Source organism: Cryptotermes secundus, unplaced genomic scaffold (assembly GCF_002891405.2).
Source record: "Cryptotermes secundus unplaced genomic scaffold, Csec_1.0 scaffold330, whole genome shotgun sequence".
In the NCBI taxonomy this organism is placed as follows: Eukaryota; Metazoa; Arthropoda; class Insecta; order Blattodea; family Kalotermitidae; genus Cryptotermes; species Cryptotermes secundus.
Window position 1 is genome coordinate 2,325,670 of NW_019734317.1, and position 15,450 is coordinate 2,341,119.

General features: G+C 35.3%; 1 protein-coding gene across 1 annotated transcript in view; it reads left to right on the top strand.

Moving 5' to 3' along the window:
* LOC111868545 (myosin-VIIa) overlaps window positions 1–15,450 on the top strand; it is a 94,485-nt gene that overhangs the window by 6,214 nt on the left and 72,821 nt on the right. Inside the window, exons 2-4 of the mRNA XM_023859272.2 lie at window positions 6,699–6,812; window positions 8,212–8,358; window positions 10,867–11,051. Coding sequence (XP_023715040.2) covers window positions 6,699–6,812; window positions 8,212–8,358; window positions 10,867–11,051 — 446 coding nt within the window. The remainder of the gene's footprint in view (window positions 1–6,698; window positions 6,813–8,211; window positions 8,359–10,866; window positions 11,052–15,450) is intronic.

Sequence of the window (15,450 nt, forward strand, 5' to 3'; positions counted from 1 at the left end):
TCCTGTGTCTGTATACTTAATCAGTTGTATTACATCATAACATTGTCATATGAAAATCATCTAATCATGTCAGATACCCCACCCTAAACTTTCCACTTGCATTACATATTTGACAATAGCAGAACATGAACATCAGTTAAATTTCCTCAACTGTTTTGTGAACATTATGTGATAATCAGTCTTGGCTATTCTTTACATGTACTTATCAAAATGTCTCTGGTTCCTTCAATTAATGTTGATATACTTTGCGACAAAGTTAATGCAGACAGAATTGTTGTGCTGTTTTGTTTATTATTCGGAATCTATTATGATTGTATGACATTATTGCTTTTATATTTTATTCTACTATGACAGGTTCTATATCCAATAGATTATAAGTTGAACTGGCATGGATTAACAGAATGCTAATAAATATGATATGATAATATGATATGTTAAGAATGATACTGAACAGTGAATCTCAAAGAACCAAGAGTCATATTTCTAATTTTTTTGCTGGGTGATTGATTTTTATATAGTATGTTTAATTGTGTATCAGAGATTAATAGGAAGACAGAAAAATCTGCATAATGTGGAGCTCCATAATTTGTACTCTCCAGGAAATGTTGGGGTGATAAAACCAAAGAGGGTGAACACCATGGGGGCATTGAAAATGCAAGTAAAGTTTTAGTTGGAATCCCTGGAATGAAGAAATTGCTTGGGAAACCTACAGAAAGATTTAATGGTACTGTGAAAATTGATCTTGAATAAATAGGTTATGTTGTTGTGGACTTCAACTTACTTTTATACTGAACTTTTAGGTTCCATAGAAAATAAGAATCTCTTAATAATGATTTAAATGACTCTTAGTTTCTGATGAAATACTTTGCTTCATGGGGTTCAGTTCTTTATTACAGGTTATGTTTTGGGAATAGAACTGAGGATGGTATAATATGTGTGGCTGTGACAGGTTGTTGAAATGAGCAGCGACGTTGAAAGAAAATGTTTTACCCTTCCCTTATGGCGATGTGGGACACAGAAATATGTGTAAAATGTTGTATGTATTTAATTTAGGCTTCCTGTCATGCTCTTTATGTGCTAACAAAATTAAAGAAGAAAGCAGTCTTCAGGGATGTGGTGCTGTGTAGCTATTGTGTTAACCGACGTTCCTCTGAAACGTCGGTTAACACAATATCTACACTGCCACATCCCAGAAGACTGCTTTCTTCATAGTCACTGCCATGAAAACCTCAAATCTTACAAAATTAAAGAAGCCGAAAAGTTTGTTTTTGATAGTAGATGCAAGACTGCTTCATACTTACACATTGTTCATATTGCTAGACTCTAGACACATGGTGACTAGCTCACAACTAACTAATTTCGTTCAGTATGTTAAATTGCTGCAGGCTCTGAAGTATATGATTTTTCCCAGTAGTTAATAATTAGTCATTTGTTTAGAATATATGTTCTTGTTAAGGAACCCAGTACTTCAGCACTACCATCATGAAACCCCAAATTAAATCAAATCCCACATCCTTTCTGTTAGGTTTTCCAACCAAACATCTCAATACTTTTATTATTTCTGTTGAGCCAATCTAATTCCTATTCAGAAACAAGAAGATGTTTTGTCACAGCTGGTTTATCAGCTTTGCTTTAGAAGGGGAAAAAAATCAGGAGGAATCAGAATTGAATTGAACACATCACCTTCTGGTCTATGCTGATATTAATTTACTGAGTGGAAATATAAATACCATAAGAAAAACACAAACATTTATTAGTTAAGAGATTGGTCGAGAAGTAAATGCAGAGAAAACTAGGATGTGTTTATGTTTCATCAACAAAATGCAGGGCAAAACTTTGAAATAAAGATACCTTCTAAATACTTTGAAAATGTGGCAAAGTTTAGATAATTGAGAATGATCCTAACAACTCAAAATTGTATTCTCAAAGACGCACAAAGAAGATAGGAAGTGCATACAAAAGTTTGTTGTAAAACCAAAAGGAAAGACACCACTTGGGACCTAAGGGTAAGCGGGAGGATAATGTTGAAGTGGAAATTAAAAAAAAATGGTTTTGAGGATATGGACCAAGTTCATATGGCTCAGGAAGGCTGTTTTGAACATAGTGATGAATCTCTGGATTAAATGAAAGGTGGTCAATTTCTTGACTAGCTGAGCGATCATCAGCTTCTAAAGCAGGATTTTGTTTCATAGAGTTATTTATTAATTGTAGTAAGATAATGTTTGTCAGAAATAAAATTTATGGATTACTACAGTCTATTATTTGTGCTACTGAACTAATATCAGCTTTGGATTTAGTATTTGCAATAAATGAACATAAATTCTATGAGGGATGCAAAAGTATATATAATCCAGTGGATTATTCATTTCTACAGTCATTTTGAAGATACTGCCATATCATTTACCTGGAGCTTAGGATGACTGCATAAGGTTCAGTCAGGAAAACTTGCCTCAAGAGTCCAAAAAGTAGTTTGCATGTATGAAGGAAATGTGACTGCTTGTACACCATAATGTTTGGTTTGCATGTGAGATGCAATAAATTAATTAAAAGATTACATTAAAATGGAGCATGAATAAACACCCATAGTTATTTCAGTGTCATCACTTCCTGGCAGAGCTGTTGCACGATGAAGTATTCTATCAGAATGTATTATAATTATACATACAATTAAAGTCAAATACACTTTTATGAGGAGTTTTTTATAAAGTAAAAGAAGAACTTTGTGTTTTTGTTAATATATTTGTAGATTGTTTAAGGCTGTTAGTAATGCAGATTGTTTTGACATTGAATATTGGATGATAGTCAATAATGAATTGGAAAGAATGCAGAAGGAAGTGGTCATTGCCTAATTCAAGACACTATCTGTCATTTGTCTGGAAAGTCTGGTGAAACCATGAAAAATCTCAGAATATTCAGTTGCCCAGCCAAGGTTTTAATTTGGCACCTCCCTAATACAGGTCAGAAGCATTCCTGCTTGTGCCAACATTCTTAGTAATGCCTTATGTGTAGGTCATGTTTGTGACCTACTGTCAATGCTTAAACCACTGGAACTTTTCTTAATTTGGTATGGAGGACGCTTATTAAAAGTAGTTCAGTATATCCAGTTTTTGGCCACACTGATTGATAAATTGTATTTTACAGGAGACCATAAGTTAGATTTCTCAGATATATCATAAACCATTAATCAGAGTTTGGTGAAATTTTATATGACAGATCTTTACGTAGCAGTGTTTGGCCATTTTGATTTTTAGCCATATTGGCATGAGGTCATAAATTATTTCATATCTGTCATAAACAGTTTATCAAATTTGAGTGAAATTCAATGTTAGAGATATGTATATAATGTTAGTTTTCCCTTTTGATTTTAAACCGTATTGACTGATTACAGAAGGCCATAAATAGACGTAAGTATGTATCCCATAAACCCTTTCACAGGTTTTCTTGAAATTTGATATTGGAGATTTTAACTAAAATTTGTTGGGTAATTCAAATTTGAACCATATTAATCCATAACAAAGCCTACATTACATTAGACTGAAAATAGACTTTCTCATATACTCATATATTATAAACTGTTTGGGTGAAATTTGAAATGAGAGATATTTATGTAATGTTAGTCAGCAATTTCAAATTTTGGTTATATAGTGACATGGCAGCTGAGAGACCAGAATAGTAGAGCCAAAAGAGATGGTCGTTGCTGGGGTACTGCCAATAAACACATTTCCACCACAATGAACACGTGATGCCACAACAGGGAACTGTTGAAAACGATTTTTCATATTGGATTTTCCCCAAAGCTATGTGGCAAGCACAAATTGGACAACTTAGTCAAGAGTCATGGACTAGGAGTGAGACAGTCACCAGTCAGTAAGGACATGAGCAGAAGAGGACATTGCTGGGATTTATTACCATACAGCCACTAGTGAAAACAAACTGAGGAGATTTAGTGTGTGCTGTATTGAATTGTAAAATATGTGAGTTAGCAGTAGCTCCAGAATTCTTTGTAGCTACGAGTTCTAAGTGTTCACTAAATCCAATTACCAATCCAAACCCCATGTCTAATCACTTAAAATCATGGCCATATTTACAGATTACAAAGCATACCACACATAAGGCCAGTAATGGACTTCTCCATAGATCCCATGAACCATCTACATAGACTTTGTTAAAAGTCAAAATTCATTATTATTCTGTTGAATTATGAAGTTTGCTTGTTTTATCTAGTATATTCTGTATTTGGTGAAATATGATTTGTAAAGCAGCAGCAAGTAAACTTAGTAAGCTGTGAAATGCACTTCTGGGAAATTTGTATGCTACATTATGGATTACACACTTTTCAATCTTGTTTAAGCATACTACATGACAAGTGTTATTTTGCATTATTTTGTAATCCCATTAATATGTCTAAATTACAGAGTGACATTTCTCTTTTGAAACCAGATTACTTTGTAATTTTAGCACTACATAAGATGGGATATTTTTCCTCCATGAAAATACTGGATTTTAGAAAATTTAAAATGGGATCTTGAAACATAATTTGTATTGACTTTGATGACTTCAGTAAAACAGACCACAGTAATATGAAGCTTATACAGTGGGGAAGTATGAGTATAATATTTCTATAGACTGCTCTCCACCATTTTATTTTAATAATTCTCTTATATCTCTTTGAATTCATGCTTGATGAAATATGTTAGTAGGCCATAACTTTATCTTCTGTTCTCATTTTCTCCATTTCCTTCCCAGAAAATGCTTGGATAATGCACTAAAATTAGGCATGACCACATTCTTTTCAATTCATTATTCACAATCATCCTCTCACTTGACACCCTTATGAGCTCTACAGTAGTGAAGGCATTGTTGAATAAAATTAAAAACAAATAAATGTTAGCCACAGAACAGGTGAGAATAATGAAGAAAGCAAACTGGCTGGGTAGCAACCCTATCTACTATACATAAAAAGCTGTTTTCTGCTGATTGACTGTGGGTGTGTTCCATGCAGCTAGAGGATGTGATAGTGATAATGATTTACAAAGCTATCAGCTTGATATGGAATGTGATAATAGTGAAGTGCAAACAGTAAGTGATAAAGACGTCATAGCAATATTTCTAGATAAATTTCTGAAGGTGTCAAAAGTGTTTTATTTTATTGAGAAAGTGGTGTCATATATGCTGTCTCATTTAATTCTGTGAATGGTGTTTCTTTCCAAGTGGAAATAATTGCAATGTTTTGTCTTAAACCAATTTAAAACTGAGAATAAGATAAAATTCCACAAAATGTCTCAGGCAATAGTTTCAGTAAGTACTCAATATCATGTTTTATGTGTGTTGTTATATCTAGCATTAATGTTACCAGGGCAGAAAGTGCAGAAAACATGGTTTGAGAAAGAGGTTACAGTGTTAAATTATGATTGTGAAATATGTTGTTCTTTTCTTAGTTTATTTGTTGACACCGTACCTACTGCAGAGGTTATATAGATGTGAAAAGACATGGACATAGTTAATTTTTAGGTACCATTTTGATAGTTTCCTTGCAAGATGAAGTTAAAGGTATAGTTGCCCTTGTGCTGAATGAAGAACCATGCCATGAAGATAAGGGGAGTGGAGATACAGCTTGTCACAGTCCTAACTTTTGCACTAGATGGAAAAATTGGGTGAAATTGCAGAACTTTAATTTAAAATACCTGGTCTTCAGACAAGGCTGAAACCAAGAAACTACCACATTCACATTTTAGTGTTAACTATTATGCCACAATGTTTGGTTTGGTTTTATGAAGTTGGTATCATTGGTTTATCTAACAATGCTTTATTTATTTCATATCATCAGACAACAGGATTATTGAGGATTATTTCAAAGGATGTGAAGTAAAGTAGTTGTAGCCTATTTCAAGATATAATCCATGCAGGAACTGAATAAAACCACAACAGATCTCCAGTATCTAGATTCTGATTGAAACCTGAGACATTTTGAACAGGAAGCAGAGTGTTTATCACTCTGCTGTAATGTTCACTGGTATCATCGGTGTCTGTTTTCTATTGTTACTGTACCTGTACATATTTTATTTTTTGTTTCTTATTGTAAGAGAGAAGTTTTCAAACTACTATAGTCAGTGTATTTTTCAAACAGTGCTTATCGACAGACTTGTCAAAATGCAAACATCTTCTTGTCATTGTGTTTTGACCTAAAACCAAGCATAATATTACTGTCAGGCATGTTTTGGGAGGAAAACACTATCAGTAACAGTACAGTTCAGTAATTATTTGCACTGTTTATGCCATAAAATCATAATTTGGCTGTGTGAAATGGTGAGTGTAGACATGCAAATTGCGGGCAGTACTAACTCTCAAGAGTAGTCTGTATCATTAGCTATCATGTAGATGAGAGATGCTTGTTTAGAAGAATGTCTTGAAATATTTTTGTATTTTATTAGTAGATGTTATAATTGGACTGTAAGTAAGCTAAATGAAGCTCCTAGTAATTAATAAAGATATTTAACAAATAATTGTGTGTGATAATTATTCAGTACTACTACCAAGTCTGATATACCCTATCATGTACCCAAGACCCTCCACATGTATATTCAATAGCTATAGCAAGATATACCNACGTGTCATTACATTACTTTACATGCACCCACACTCAGCACTCATGGATGATGCTTAACTTTTGTCTTAAACTAATTCTTTTCCTTTTACAGGGAGGTTATGTCTGGCTGAATGTAAATAGCAATGATGAATTTGATGTTCCAATTGGAGTCAAAATACTTGCCACACAGGGCAAAAGTATTAGAATCCAGGATGATAGTGGTGAGGTATGTGTGTTATATACTGTTAATAAAAGGTATTACAGAATTGATTTCAAGACAATGGAGTGCTAGTTCCAATCATGGACTGTGGGCTGGTGTATAGATGGGTTAGTCTGAATCTTACGTCATATCAAGTCTTGATGATGAGGACAGAGATGGCCCCTGAAACTTCAGTAAAATTTAACCGACTAACACAGTCTATAGTCAAAGAAGATTTTATTAACTTTAGCCACCATGAAAGCTTCAGATCTTACAAAATCAGTTATGTATGAACATCACTAATGCATGTACAAACAACATATATAAATATGTATCATCATCATCATCAGTAATCTGTCAGACGACAGGTCCACAGTCTCTTCCAAAACAGTTTCTCCACTTAATGCGATCTTCTGTTTTTGGAAAGAGACTATCCAGGAAAAGTGATAATGTGGTAGTTTTTCCATTTGCTTTCCACATCGCAGTACAACAGCCGTTCAAACCACTCTGGTCATGCCTGTTGCTATACGAACTTGAACCATCTCGAGCATCATTTTCTCTGTGCTTCAAGTCGCCGCTGATGACGCTGCTTCCGGCATCAGTTTTCGGTGTCTCTCTTCGTCTGATGCCTACCCTTTGACCTGTCCAGCAAGGGAGGCCCTGCCCGTAGCTACGCTACCGCTGGTATAGCTCTCAGGGTCCTTGGCATACTCAAACCCCCTCACCACGATAAGGTGGAGACACGGGGGGGGGGAAATGTATAGTGGTGTAAAATACTCTAGTACTTTTAATTTGTTGTTAGTAATTGTAATAAAATTACAGTAATAATACAAGTAACATTCACAGCATTTGCTTCTGTAATGTTACATGTTAACAAAACAAGGTTAACATTTTAATTAGACCAGTGTGGAACTATAAACAATTTTAGATAAAATTGCTACAAAACAAAACCTTGGAAATATTTGTTGCTTCCAACAGTACAATAATATTTAACATTTTGATCAAACCAGATCCACAACCAAATCTTATATAACACATCTAGGAAATAACATCATGCAAACAATTGTAGCTTTCAGATTTATGCACAGTGAGACAGGTTTGATATAGTATGCATGAAGGTAATAAGAAATGTGTGCAGTATTTTTGTGAGAAAAGTGGAAGGGAAGAGACCACCTGGTATACCTAGATTTAAATGAGAGGTTGGTATTAAAATAGATTGTAAAAGAAATAGAAGTAAGTGGACTGGATTCATCTCACTCAGAATAGGATGTGGTGGTGGGTTTTTGTGAACATGGTACAAAACCTTCATGTTTCATAGAAGGTGAGACTTTTATTAATTGGTGCACTTCAGAACACAAGCTAGTACCCCATTACAAAATTACAGTGTCCACAACTGATATTCTACTTTGATGATTTTTTGTTGTAGGAAACGACGGTTGCAGCAGACCTAGTGCTGAAACCAATGCATACAACAAGCATACGTGGTGTAGAAGACATGATTATGTTGGCTGATTTGCAGGAATATACCATTCTCAGAAATCTTCACTATCGTTACAACCAAGGCTTGATTTATGTATGTGACAACGTTTCTTGTATAAACCAAGTTAGTGGGTAAAAAACTGTGTCCTGTGAAATACCGGAATTAAGATATTTTCATGAAGTCACTACCTGAAAGCAGTTTTTTGTTAACACATACATTCAGCAACTGTTACTGCCTGCAGAAAATTACAGACATCCTAAATCAGTGTTTCTCAACCACTGGGCCGCAGCCTGATACTGGTCCCTGGCATCAATTATACTGGGCCCTCATCTTATAAAAACAGAATTTACTGGGCCGCGGTCTCACAAAGGTTGATAACCACTGTCCAAAGTACCTGAAAGGTAGCTGAAACACATTGCACAGAGTTGGCACCCTAATGAATCTTAGTCACGCTGTCTTATATATGGATTGTCTGTTTATGAAGTACTGCCATGGTGGATTATTGTCTACTGGACTAAATCTAACTTCAGTCTTGCATGAATGTGAGACTTTGGAATTCAGCATTATATTTTCTCTTTAAGTTATGTCCAATACAAGAATTGAGACCTCCTATTTTACGCCTTTATTTTTTGTTGTTGAAAGGTTTCTTTTATATTTTAGTTTAATTTTTATATAGTATGTTGCTTCTTCTTTCTTGGTACGCTGTTGTTCCCATATTTTTTAGCCACTTGTTTTATGTCTGCTTCATTCTCATATGTAAATATTGTCTCTAAATTTCACAGTGTAGTCATTACCACTCCCACTTTATATTCAGGAACTTCCCATATTTTTTAGCCACTTGTTTTACGTCTGCTTCATTCTCATATGTAAATATTGTCTCTCTAAATGTCAACGCGTAGTCATTACCACTCCCACTTTATATTCAGGAACTTCCACGTGTTGGAGTGCTACCTTAGTGTACAATTTGTTATTCTATGCTGCAGCATTTGTTGTTTTATATGTTTAAGTGCCCTTCCAAATAAAACCAAGACTCACCTGTTTTATAAAGCTATAATTTCAGTAATTGTTTATCATTGTCACATTCTCTGTATGTCCTCTCATTTATCATTCAAGGTGTTCAAAAGGTTCACAAGATGATTGTTTAAGCCAAACTCTAATATTATTTAACTTTTCTTGTGTCCATACTAGACTTTGAAATTTCAGATTCTTGTCTGTTGACATGTCGCTTGTTCTTATATTTTTGCTGACAAGATTCTGAATATTATTTCTGTTTGGTATTCAACCCCAGAAAACTGTCTTCAAAATTTTTCTTACACTTTGTTTAAAATTTATGTGTAACACTGGATGATCCGCTATAAATTCATATATATGCAACACAAAGAGAATCTTGGCCAGCTTGATCCCACATCAAAATATTTTTCAGACTACATGCTTTTATTTGAATTGACATATGAACACACAGTACAACAGAAACTGGAGCATAGAAAATCCACAACTTATACATTTTGTGAAAGTTGGTGTTTGGTGTTTGTGATGAGGATTATGGGGCTTGTGTTTTTTGTTATATACAGCTCAATCTGAGATTGTGTGATTCAGATACTGCAAGTGGGCCAGTAGCCTGCACTTTATAATGTTGCTACAATCTCATTATCTTCACAGCTGTGCCATGTACAACTGCCAAATAACCTCCCTGTGTAACTCAGTGACTGTAAACACTTAAGAACATCTTGAGTTTGTATGTGAATAGATTCAAATATGTACAAAGGGCTCTTGCCCTAGGATGAAGTGACCAGAGTATTAAGCTAACCATTCACCTCCATTTAGTGCCAAGGCTAAGAGCGAATGGAGCTATATCTCTATTCCCACATATCTTTCACTGGATGCTTAGACACAAGGATAACTACCTTTACATGTACAATAGACTTTTTCATCTAAGTAAATTGAATGGGACATTTAGTTGAAATTTAATGTCATAGAATTGCAATCTCCTTGAGGTAGGATATTTATGTGTTTGTAAAGTGTAGGAGGAAATGGAATAATTTCCTCCAACCTCTTTAAAAGTGAAATGTTTTTCTTTTTTTTAGTTTTATTCAACATAATCGAACCCTTAAAATTTAAAAGACAGTAGATTTGTACACTTACTACCTGCTTACTCACTCACTCACTTGTAGCAGTGTACTTGCATGCAAGTGGAAACAAAGTGGAAGGCAAATGATATCCTTTCCATACATAAATGATATCAAAAGCATGTGCATGGAAGTCACATGTTGTACTGATTTAAAAACAATATTCTGGAACAAAGTGCCTCTTTAATCAAACAGATTCCTCACCGTACACACTTCAGCCTGGAAGATACGGGCAACATGTTTCTTTGAAATGTCAGTATCCCCCTACAAGACTACTCTCTGTCACTCCCCAGAAGACCACAGCCTGAACAATCACATTCTTGAAACTTCAGAAATTTTATGATATAATAACTGGCTTCATATGTGTATAATGTGGATTCATATTAGATGTTTGAAGACAAGCTGACTTTTGCAGGAGTGCCAATTGCATACAGTATATTAACAGTAGAAATTAACAGTAATTTTATGATTTCAGACATACACAGGGTCAATCCTAGTGGCTGTTAACCCATACCAAGTTCTACCCATCTACACAAGCAAAGAGGTTGCATTGTACAAGGACCACAAGTTGGGAGAGCTTCCTCCTCACATTTTTGCTATTGGAGACAACAGCTTCTCTGACATGAGAAGATTCCAACAGAACCAGTGTGTTGTGATAAGGTGTGTGTTTTAATTAGGATAAAATTAACCAGTAAGAAAAACCAACTGATTACTTGGAGCAGAGTCCTTCTTAAGAAGTTGTTAATCCCTTAGCTAGTTAAGAAATTATCTGCTTTTTGTGTGGAACCTGTTTTACTTTTTTTACAAGATCCCACCACTGGCCCTTATCCCAATACTCACATTGCATTTGTTCAAAATCAGTATTAATATTATTCCACTGTTCTTGTCTAGGTCTCATATCTTCTCATCAGGTCTTCTGACTACAGTTCTTTATGCAGTGTATGTCTTCTCCATGTGTGCTAGTATCCCTCCTATCCTATCATCTTTAATTTTATCACCCTCATACATGTAATATCTGGTGTGGAGTACAAATCATGAAGCTTCTCATTACATAATTTTCCCCACCCTCCTGTTACTTCCACTCTTAAAATTTAACTTCATTCAGCTGTTAGCTGCCAGGTAAGAGAAAACTTTCTTTCTCTTGGGCCCAAATATTGCTCTCAGTTATTTGTTTTCAAAAGCCCTCAAATTGTGTCCTTCCTTTAGTGTGAGGGACCTAGTTTCATGCTCACAAGAACGACGTTTATATTCATATTCATATTCATATTTATTTCAAGTTCAGTTGATCCATACATGAGTTGAAAGTACAAACTGTTGGATATAGAACGTGTCACAAAGTAAATACTAGTCTAAGTTCCCAATCATTGGANCAAAATATTTTAACTTTGCCACATTTTGAATGATTTATTAAAACATATATATATAAATATGAAATTCTTAAATGAATTATTTTGAATTTACTTGAATCTTTAGGACAGAACAAAATACTTATTTAGGAATTACTTTTCTTTGAGTGTTTTGACATTTCCTAGACTCTAAAATTTGTTAACAGACAATTATACTTTATTTACCTTCTGTTGGATGCCTAGAAAGAATAATAACCCTGGAGTACACTAAATGTTGTATGGTATGATTATCATTAAATAATGTATTTATAAATTTGTGCTTGAGGAATTATTGAACATGAGACAATATAATTTGTTATATGGATTAAACACGAAAGTATATTTTTTATATTGGAGAAGCATGTGCTGCAATAACAATGAGATTTATTGTAACAATTTTTAATTCACAGAAAAATGTTTTCCTCAAGCAGACATCAGTACAAATATAATTTTTAGCAACATTTATTGAATCACAGTGACAGATCTGAGATTTGAGTTTTCTATGGTAGTGAATGTGAACGTTAGTCTTCTGGGATGTGATGCCATGTAGGTGGATAGGTAGGCACATTCACAGTGATTGTTTCACTGTTAATTTTAGCTTTAATTGCATTAAAGTGGGTTGAGATGGCTCAGAAAAGGGTCCTGTGGCAGGCTTGTTTATACGAGGGTCACTCCAAAAGTAATGCACAACATTTTTTTAAAAAATAAATTTTTATTCTAGACATTTACTACTTATACAGTATGTTGATACATCCCCTTTAGGAACAAAATATCACTTCTCCACATAATCTCCGACCCTTTCAACTGCCTTACGCCACCTTTGAACTAGGGCATGTATGCCAGCACGGTAAAACTCTGGACCAGCACATCTGAGCAATCGTGAAATAGCCGTAATGAGGGCATCATCTTCAGATCTTGTTCTGCGAAGGGATTCCTTCAGTTTACCAAAGAGATGGTAAACAGAGGGTGCCATATCAGGGCAATGTTGTCCATCCAAGTTTTGTGACCTCGTCCTTGGTTTTCTGAATGACGTGTGGTTGGGCATTGTTATGCAACAGCAAAACATCCTCTTGCTGCCGATGCAGTTGAGCACAACTTAGTTGAGCTTGAAATTTCTTTAGGGTTGCCACATATGTGTCAGAATTAATAGTGGTTCCTTGTGGCATGATATCCACAAGCAAAAGCCCTTCTCAATAAAAAAACTTGTAGACATAACTTTTCCTGCTGAAGGTGCAGATTTGAATTTCTTTTTTTGGGCGAGTTCGCATGGTGCCATTCCACTGATTGCCGCTTCTTTGTAGTTCAAAAGGTGCAGCCATGTTTCATCTTCTGTCACAATTCTTGCAAGAAAGTCATATTCACCATTCTCATACCGTGCCAAGAGTTTACAGCACACAGTTTTTCGGGTTTCTTTGTGGACATCTGTCAACACCCTTGGAACCCACCTTGCACAAACTTTATTCAACCCCAACTCTTTCAATATTTTGCACTCCCAGTTGGACTGACATTTCTTTCAGTCACATGTCTGTCCTCCAAAACCATATTGTTAACATGCTGCACATTGTCAGGTGTTTGTGCAGTGTGCGGTCTGCCAGTGTGAGGAGAATCCCAAATATTGGCATGCCCGCTTTCACCAGATAATCTGCGTGCCCACTGACTAACTGTGTGGTGATCGACAGCGTAATCTCCATACACATTTTTCAATCTCTTATGAATGTTTCTCACTGTCTCATTCTTGCAACACAGCACGTTGCTTTTGATGAACATCATGCACAGCAGCCACTTTGAAGGAGTGCTATGACAGTGCTACTTGTGGGAATGGGTTGAATTAAAATTGAATACAAAGGGGAAGGATCCTTATATGCACCCTACAAATATCAAAACTGTAGAATAAAACTGAATTTTTAAAAAAATGTTGTGCAGTACTTTTGGAGTGACATACGTGCTAATGTACATATTGTTTGCTATGCAAATTAGAACATGTAGAGATTTCATCATGTGGTGGTCATTATAGAGTACTAAGTTTTGCAGTCCTTGATTATGCATCACTTAGGAGTTTATTGTTTCCTTAGAGTAAATCTGAAGTTTGCCATTTTATTTCTGAGTGTAAGTCAATGTGATCATCTGACCGCTGTGATAGTGTATGGCCTTTCCACTTTGAGCAGTCACTGCAGTCAGTTTCCACCTTTCCTACACAGCCAATAATGACAGTAATGAGACTGCAGCAACATCACAGAGTGAAGGTTAATCAGATGAAATTCCAACACATTATATTCCTTTGCAATATTCATGTGTGATTCAATGTTGTGCAAGATTTTTTTTGTATAGATCATGGATAAGGTTGCACTAGATTGTCAGATGTTTTTACTAAAATATTATCTGAAGTGTTAATTAGTTCTACAGTCTAATGTGCAAAAATGTATTAAAACTTATTAAAAGCTAGTCACTTTAAAAGTTTTTTATGACATGTTTCAACCAAAGTGGTCATCATGAGGTGTTAACAGTTGTGACTGAGGAAACTGTGGTTTTTCTGCATTGATGCTTAGTTTTAATGTATGATGTATGTGTGTATTCCTTCTTGCTGTATTATGTTCCGTGTCTAGCTTTTAATAAGTTTTAGTAAATTTTCGCTTGTAAGATTGTAGAACTAATTAACACTAAGTGAAAAGTGCAACAGGATGCTACAGTATAATATTACTTATCTGAAGTGTAAGAGCAGTAGAAGGAGTGAGAGGAAATTCAGAAAAAAAGTGTCCTGGAGTTAAAATTGCCCACAGAACAAATACTCAATCTTGTCAATTAAATAAGAACTACAGGTGTATTAATTGACAGGAAATAAAACTGTCATTGTTATCTATTAACAAACGGGAGATTGGACTATGTCAGAACTGAGCTTGAACATTCACCAAGTAAGCCTCTTAAATGATTTTTACAAGAAACTGGACTATCAGAAGGGACTGTGAGTACCACTACAAGTTTGTTGAAACTGTGGCCTTGCAATACCATTGTTGCACTCTTTGCAGTCAGTCCAGCAACCAGACTTAAATTGTGTAACTGGTGTCACCTGTCAGTCCACATTGATAAACACTGGTCCTGCATTAAAAATTTTCAGTTGAGGCTTGGCTATATTTGAGTGAATACGTGAACACAAAGTAACAGTAACAGTAACATGCAGTTACACTCCAGGTTTGTGTTCCCTCAATCAGTATGAGGAGAACTTATGGTCATTTATATTAAAGAAAAGCATTAGTTCTGAGAGATACATATTCAGATACTGCAGCGGTTTTTCAGACAATTGATGGAAACAACAACAACAACAGCAGCAGAACTTTTCCAACAGAATTTTGCAGCTTCCCATTCCAGTGAGCATTTCATGCAGGCTTTAAAAACAGAGTATTTAGTGGAAGGAATATAGGTAGTAGTTTATGGCCACCTCATTCTCTTGACATGTGTAATTTCTTCTTGTGGGGTATTTAGAGGATATAGCCCTATAAAGCCAGTCTGTACATCTTCATCATCATCAGTAATCTGTCAAGACGACAGGTCCACAGTCTCTTCCAAAACAATTCCTCCACTTAATGCGATCTAGAGCTTTCTCCTTCAAATGACAGTATCCTCTTCTGTCCCCAAGGTCATCCAGCATCTTCTTACGTCTTCTTGCTCGTCTTCTTGTC